At 35.2% G+C, this 8,104-nt stretch overlaps 2 protein-coding genes across 2 annotated transcripts; both read left to right on the top strand.

Annotated features, from left to right (window-relative positions):
* The first annotated feature begins 1,704 nt into the window (after nucleotides 1–1,704).
* LOC140956383 (glucan endo-1,3-beta-glucosidase 5-like) lies at nucleotides 1,705–3,449 on the top strand. Its single transcript, XM_073413110.1, has 2 exons — nucleotides 1,705–2,089; nucleotides 2,166–3,449. The coding sequence occupies exons 1-2, from the start codon at nucleotides 1,767–1,769 to the stop codon at nucleotides 3,325–3,327; spliced, it is 1,485 nt and encodes a 494-aa protein (XP_073269211.1). The 5' UTR covers nucleotides 1,705–1,766; the 3' UTR covers nucleotides 3,328–3,449.
* A 2,787-nt stretch (nucleotides 3,450–6,236) lies between these two features.
* Nucleotides 6,237–7,863, top strand: LOC140991297 (glucan endo-1,3-beta-glucosidase 9-like). The gene is made up of 2 exons (XM_073461215.1): nucleotides 6,237–6,547; nucleotides 6,696–7,863. The coding sequence occupies exons 1-2, from the start codon at nucleotides 6,249–6,251 to the stop codon at nucleotides 7,861–7,863; spliced, it is 1,467 nt and encodes a 488-aa protein (XP_073317316.1). The 5' UTR covers nucleotides 6,237–6,248.
* Nucleotides 7,864–8,104: the final 241 nt, after the last annotated feature.

Genomic DNA, 8,104 nt, shown 5'->3' with positions numbered 1-8,104 from the left:
CTGATTTATGCAAAACCGTCGCTAATTAACGACGGCTTTGCATAAATCCATCGCTAATTTTATTTGCGACGGTCGTACATATGATTTATGCAAAACCGTCGCTAATTAACGACGGCTTTGCATAAATCCATCGCTAATTTTATTTGCGACGGTTTGTGAAAAACCGTCGCAAATTGTAGTTACAACAACAGTGAAAAACCGTTGTCTTTGAGCGAACCTTTTAACCATAGGGACTTTAACAACGGTTTTTCAGGACATACGACAACGGTTATGTCTTTTTTCTTGTAGTGTCACCTTTTGTTATTCAATATAGCACGGTTTATTCTACTTATCCACATGAGTAGTGCCCCAAACCATTGACGAGTTGACACATGTCAACTATTCATACAAGATTTGGCACATGTACGTCAACTCTTCGATGATTTTGAGACACTGTTCATATGAGTAGGGTCGAACAAACCATATAACAGCTCATGAGATACCATAAATTAATACTTGTACATCGCAGTCTCGTAGATAGTCTTAAAGGACATAACAAGCAGTTGTGCTCCCTGATGCAGAAGAATTATCACACCTTTAGCCAAAGCTGAAAAATTGAAACTCGAGTAGACAAGTAAAATCCGAACATCTTAATTTCATCCAAAAGAATCCGATACAAGGCACCAAAAAGATGATCCAACCAACATGCCAGCAAAGACCATAGTTGATATCAAGCTCTTCTCAGCGGGAGAAATTAAAGATTTGACTCAGATTGAACAGATGATCCAATAGATGAGAGAATCATCATCTCCATAGATTCAGCTATCCAACCCAATCCTCCATAAACAAGTAGAAATATTGGTATATACCAAACCCAATAGTGGTAAGTGCTGCATCTAGGGTAAACTCTGGGTCAAAATCTCCCACCATGATCTGGATAATTAAATGTGTAATTTATTTTCCTTGATTGTTTTTAGAGAATTCTTCTGTTGCATCACGTGGACCTCATATGAAATCCACTTTATCCAGCAGTGGTAATGTATACAGCACCATATCCAAACACCTTTAGTGCATGCTAACTTTTTCCTCCTAAAAACCAAAAACAAATTTAAAGATATTTCGCTTTGCATTGAACAAAATGAGTTCGAAGGAAATAGTAAAAAGTGTACTCAGGGTTTGATTAAGATTTTGGGTAATTTTAGATGGTTGATAAAAATATATTAACATATAACGTGTGAGATGTATTTATAATATCACCAACGAACTTGAGATGATGTGTAGAAATAAAAGGGAAAATTACGATTTTAGTTTTTTAAGTTACGTTTTTCCTTTGTCTTGTTATCAATCAATTTACAGTTTTAATCTATTATCATTATACTGTGTCAAGGTATTGTTTTTCAGCATCACATTAGCGTTTAAATTAGGAAAAAAATACAAATTAGTTGATTATAGTTCCATGCATTGACCAACCAATGTAACCAAAAATGAAAAAAATACAAATTATATATATGACCAGCTTTTTGTATGGACGATATGAATATGAAGTTGAGCTGATACGAATGGAGACTTGTTCATTGGTTCATTCAAGATTATAGAGATCAGAAAATCGTGAACTTATATCCTCCATTCAGCCTCCCTTGAAAACCTCTGGTATATCTCTAACCGGCTTATAAACCTCTCACCCTTTTTCGCGTGTTATAGAAAACACTGTTGGTCCCCCAAGTTTGTCACATATATATACACACGATAATCATTTTCTTGATTTAGGAACATATATATATATAATCATGAAGAAGCCATGGAGCTTAGTCTTTATATTGGGGCTGTGCATGATTTCATGCGCAGATGCATTTATAGGAATAAACTGGGGAAGATTTAGCTCCCAAACAATGATCCCTTCCATGGTCGTGGATTTGCTGTTGCAGAATGAGATTAAAGATGTCAGAATTTTTCAGCAATCAAACAACGTTTTGGAGGCTTTCTATAACAGTGGAATCCGAGTTACGACCGGTCTCTCTAATAACGTGATTGATAATTATCTAAACATGTCAACAGTGCAATGGTGGATAGAAGAAAAGATACTCAAGTTTGAAAATGTGATGGAATTTCGGTACGTCAGTCGTCTGTTGCTATATGCATATAGGTTTCGTCGTCTGTAAAACGTTGAATTTTGCATGTGTTTTCAGGTATGTCACCATCGGAAATGATCCCTTTTCTATGACATTCAGCGGCAAAATTTACATCAACGCAGTAAAAGTTTTGAAGAATATGCAAGAAGGGTTTAAGATCAACAACAGATCACACATCAGAGCAACAATGCCACATTACACAGACGTCCTCACTGTCACAAATACTTCGAAGCCATCCGAAGTCGATTTCCGGCCGGAGATCAAAGAGAAAATGCTAGAATATGTAAGTTTCCTTAGGGATCATGATGCCCCTTTCATGCTTTCCATGTTCCCGATTCACTTCGTTAACAATAACAGCCTGGATATTGAATTCGCATTTATGGAGAACAAATCGAGTCACTTCATAAAAGACATAAACGCGACCTACAATAATGCATTCGAATTATTATACGATTCATTGCATTGGGCTTTGTATAAAGCCGGCGCGGGAACCGTGAAAATCGCAATTGCAGCCATAGGTTGGCCTACGGATGGTTACCCAGGAGCCAGCGTCCAAAATGCGGAACGTTTTTACAAAAGCTTTCTCCCTTACATCGCCAGTGGAAAAGGGACCCCCATGAGACCCAACGAGAATATCGACGTGTTCTTAAACAGCCTGTCTGACGAAAACAAGATACGTCTCGAAGTGGGTACGTTCCAGCGTCACTGGGGAATCTATAAATTCAACGGGGAGCCCAAATTCAGGATCGATTTCTCTGGAAAGGGAGAGAATACCTTTCCCAGCGTTGCTAAAGGAGTGATACACATGCCGAACCGATGGTGCGTCTTCAATAAGAACCTTGATGACCCTAAATTAGTGGACAATATGAAGAAAATGGCATGCAACTTTTCGGATTGCTCGAGTTTGGAGGAGGGGGGATCGTGCCACAATTTATCTTATGAGGACAAGGTTTCTTACGCGTTCAACGGCTACTTTCAGACAAAGGGACAGGCATCTGACTCGTCACATGAAGAATGCGACATGAGTGGGTTGGGAGCGGTGGTGTCAGAAAATCCATCGACGGGGACATGCGAGTTTCCGGTGGAGATTTTATCGGCAGAATATGCCGTTGAAGGAGCAACATTTGGCGCCTCGGACAACGGCGGAGAGAGAGTACATGGGTGGGTATCTGCATATGTTGTGCTTTTAGCGATTAGCATCATATGGAATCTTGATTAGTTTATAAGTGAAGTATTGATGTAGAAGATAATAAAGACACCGATTGGATCTTTATTCTTGTTTTTAGTTTGCTGTGTGGCTCTTTTTGTCTTTGAGATTTTGCAAAATTCTATATTAGAAAATTGAAAAAACTTGTCTTTTTATCATTTGACCCATTAAATTTCAATATTTTTCAGCGTTGATGTGATATTGAATATTGTTATTTTGATCGATATAACGACATGATCAGATTTTTTGGTTGGGTAAAATAAGCTAAATACAATTCATAGATTTTACGCGGAAAAAAGTCATTGATAAAAGGCAAAAACTTGTGTGAGATGGTTTCACTTGTCGTATTTTGTGAGACAGATCTCTTATTTTGGTCATCCATGAAAAAATATTATTTTTTATGCTAAGAGTATTACTTTTTATTGTGAATATCGGTAGGGTTGATCCGTCTCAAAGATAAAGATTCGTGAAACACATAATAATGTATTTTAATCGATAGTATTATAACTATATAAACTAAGTTTACAAAATAATAAACCAAAATGATGAATAAATGTAAAAGATATTTAGTGTTAGTTTAATGAAACATTTTTAGCGATGTTAAATATTTAAATTTACTCCACATGACGTCGTGAGAATAGTCTATAAAACTGATGGAAATATAAATAAAAATCAAAGAAATACAAATGGTCCACGAGATTTGCCGTCAGAATACTTATTTATAAAAATGATGGAAATATAAATAATAACAAAATAATAAAATAAAAGAAAAACATATGCTATCCAACCTCTAAAATTCCATTAATGCTATTCGAAGTTTGAGAAATTTTAGAATTAGTTATTCATGATCTTGTTCAAAAATACCGTAATAAAAAAAAAAAAAAGTTTGCCGTTAAGTCTAGTTCCTAAAAGCTTATCACTAAAATCCTCCTAGAGGGGATAAAGTTAAACGGAGCGAAAAAGATTTTCCATGAGATAAGAAATACAAAGTACTGATCTCGCACGAAGTTTGTAAATAAGTGTTTGTCTGATAATGAGAAAGAAATATTGTCTGCTAAAGAGAATGTATTGAAGATTGAAATTCCACGAATTAATTATCAATATCATAAAAACGTCAACTAAGTTGCCCAAAATTTGTTTGCCTTCATCGTTATTTTACTATATATTTACAGTTTGAAACAAACTATGTACTTTCATTTAGCATCTTCTATTTCCAATCAAATTAATTCTTAATTCTTGAAGATGATAAGGAGCATGGCGGCAACATTGAAGTTGGTAAATGCGAAGGAACAAAGAATAATTGCAATTAAAATTTGTGGCATGAAAGAAAACACGTACCCATTATTCAAAAGAACCAAAGATTGACAGTCAAAGTGCTACCACAACAAACAAGTGAACAACCATTAGATGCAAGAAAAATTTCTTCGATATTAAGCTTCAATAACTGTAAGGGAGTGTGTTATGATCTTATTAAATTTATAAATTATGAAAATGTGGAGAAATTTAAAAATAGATAGTGTTTGAGAATAAGAGTGAATAGTTGAAAATCAGAAGTACATAGTGTTTGATAAATAAGTAATTTTGATAATAATTTTTTATCTGGATGAGAATCAAAATCATCATATAACCATATTTTGGATTTCAATTAAATTAAGTAGAAGATAACATATAATCTTTTAAAAAACACACAAATTCGATAACCACTTTTTAAACAAAAATCCAATAATTACATTTTTTAGTGATCGGAAACATGGCATAATAGCAGCAGATAATTTGCATAATGAAGTATGCATGCCTCCACAGAGGAGAAGAAAAAATTAAGAGTTTTTTTCGAGATTGTGTTTGGATTAAAGGATTTTAAATCTTCAAATGTATTTTTATAGTTTTGGTTTAGCAATATCATAAACTTCAAATCCACATCTTCCATGTTTATATAGTGTTTAATGTAAATTAAGATGAATTTCAAGTTCTCTCAATAATGAAAACATTATATTTGAAATTAATTTTACTTTATGTAACTAATGTGTAAATAAGTAAGTTATAGTTTTAAAATTTCATATATTGTTTTATAGTTAATAATGAAAATATAATGAATTTCAAATTCATCTATCCATTCAAACGCAACTGCATCTTTATGGTATAACTAGTGCACCGACACGCGTTGCATGCTTGTATAATATTTTTTATAATTCATTTGATTTATATTTAAATGAGGATCAAAATATAATTATAAGAAATAATGAGAGACTATACTGTAATTTTGATATATAAATTAAAAAATAAATTGAAAAATAAAAGATTAAAAAAAATGACCTCAATAAAAATTGAACATATAACCTAAACCCCAACAAACAATGACTCTATCCGCTAAACTACACATAACTTGCATTAAAATTTTAACATTTTATTAATATATAATTATTAAAATAGACCATGACACCAAAGTTAGTTACTTTAAGTGTCACAAACTTAATAAAGTAGTATAGATAATAGAGTTGTATTGCAAATGCTTGCCTCCAAATTTATCAATTCTTCTCCTAATATATTAAAACACTCAAAGATCTGAATTATTGGAGAACTTTTTTATTATTGTATTCCAAGAGTATGCATGTACAATAATAAAAATATCAGAACTATTTATAGAAAGTGTTAAAACGTACGTATATTCTCCATCTCCTCACCTGATTATTATAAGAATATCATCTGGCATATCCTTAAAAACCTCTGGTAAATCAACTCTTTACGTCTTAAAACACCATTAATCTCCAATTGTGTGGCGTATATTTAACCATGCATACATTTCTCATTTTCTTGAGCCCCTTCAGGATCCCGATGGATTTTCCCATACACATGTGAAAAGAGAATCCAAGGAGAAACGAATGTATACAATTATGAAGAAGCCATCGAGCTCAATCTTTACATTGGGGCTGTGTATGATTTTATGGTCATACAATTATTCATGCGCAGATGCATTTATAGGCATCAACTGGGGAAGATTGAGCTCCCAGAGATTGGTACCTTCCATGGTTGTTGATTTGCTGTTACAGAATGGGATCGAAGATGTCAGGATTTTTCAGCAAGCAGACAATGTTTTGGAGGCCTTCTATGGAAGTGGAATCAGAGCTTCCCTTGGTCTCTCTAATACGTTATTGGCGGATTATACAAACGAAACAAAAACAAGTGTTTGGATAAGGGACAAGATAATCAAGTATGAAGATGTAATGAAATTTCGGTATGTCGGTCTCTGTATGCATATTGATCTGTCTTATTAAGAACATAAACCGGCCCGTCCCTTTTTAATTTGTTCAAAAGAAAAATAATATAATCTCTTTATTAATGTATGAGTTGGAAACATGCTGAATTTTGCATGTGTTTTGCAGGTACGTCACCATTGGAACTAATCCCTTTTCTCCAACATTCCAAAGCAAAATTTACTATGAAGCAGTAGATGTTGTAAGGACCATGCAGACACAGCTTAACCGACGTAACAGATCACATATCAAAGCAACAATCCCACATTACATAGATGTCCTCAATCTGACAAATACTTTCAGGCCATCGGAAGCAGATTTCCGGGACGATATCAAAGAGAAAATGATAGAATACGTAACAACCCTCAAAATCAACGATTCCCCTTTCTTCTTGAGCATGTACCCGATTCATTTCGTGAACAATAATAGCTTGGATTTTGATTTTGCATTTATGGACCGCAGATCGAATTACAGCATAAAAGACACAAACGTGACCTACACAAATGCATTCGAGTTATTATACGATTCATGCCATTGGGCTTTGGCTAAAGCCAACGCGACAAGCGTGAAAATCGTAATTGCAGCCATCGGCTGGCCTACGGATAGTTACCCGGGAGCCAACGTTACAAATGCGGAACGTTTTTTCAGAACCTTTCTCCCTTACATTGTCAGTGGAACAGGCACGCCTATGAGACCCAACCAGAATATCGACGTGTTCATAAATAACCTGTCCGATGAAAACCGGATGCTTACCCCATTGGGTGGGTTCCAGCGTCACTGGGGGGTCTATAAATTCAACGGGGAGCCCAAATACCAGATCGATTTCTCTGGAAAGGGGGCAGATATCTATCCCAGCATGGCTAAAGGAGTGGTATCCATGCCGAAAAGGTGGTGCATGTTTAATGGGAACGTGGAAGACCCCAGGAAAGTCGAGTTACTGAAGAGAATGGCGTGCAACGAAACGGATTGCTCAAGTTTGGATGAGGGGGGATCGTGCTCCCATTTAACTTATGAGGACAAGGTTTCTTACGCGTTCAACAGGTACTTCCAGGCGCGGGGGCAGTCATCTGAGTTGTCAAATGAAGAATGCGACATGGATGGGTTGGGGATAGTGGTGTCAAAAGATCCATCTAACGGGATATGCGAGTTTCCGGTGGAGATTTTGTCGGCGGAACAGGCCGTTGAAGGAGCAACATTTGGCTCCATAGACAACGGCGGGGAGAGAGTACACGAGAGGATATCTGCATCTGTCGGGGTTTTAGCGTCGACTCTACTTTGGATCATCATACAGATATAGTGCGCGCCTTCGTTGAGAATTTATAGTTTCTTCCATTTCAAAAAAGGTTAATTTTTAAGTAGAAAGGTTTGGTACACTAATGTGATTTTGTTTTTGGTTTAGTTTTTTCAAACTTGAAAAATTATGGTATGTAAATTGTTGTAACGGAGAATTCGTCATTTATATTTATAACTAAGTTCAATTTTACATATAAAATTTTAAATAAATAGTGATTTATATATATATGTGTGTGTGTGTGTGG

Source organism: Primulina huaijiensis, chromosome 13 (genome assembly GCF_012295235.1).
Source record: "Primulina huaijiensis isolate GDHJ02 chromosome 13, ASM1229523v2, whole genome shotgun sequence".
Lineage (NCBI taxonomy): Eukaryota > Viridiplantae > Streptophyta > Magnoliopsida > Lamiales > Gesneriaceae > Primulina > Primulina huaijiensis.
The sequence above is the reverse complement of the archived record's forward strand: the minus strand, read 5'-3'. Positions and strand labels throughout refer to the sequence as shown.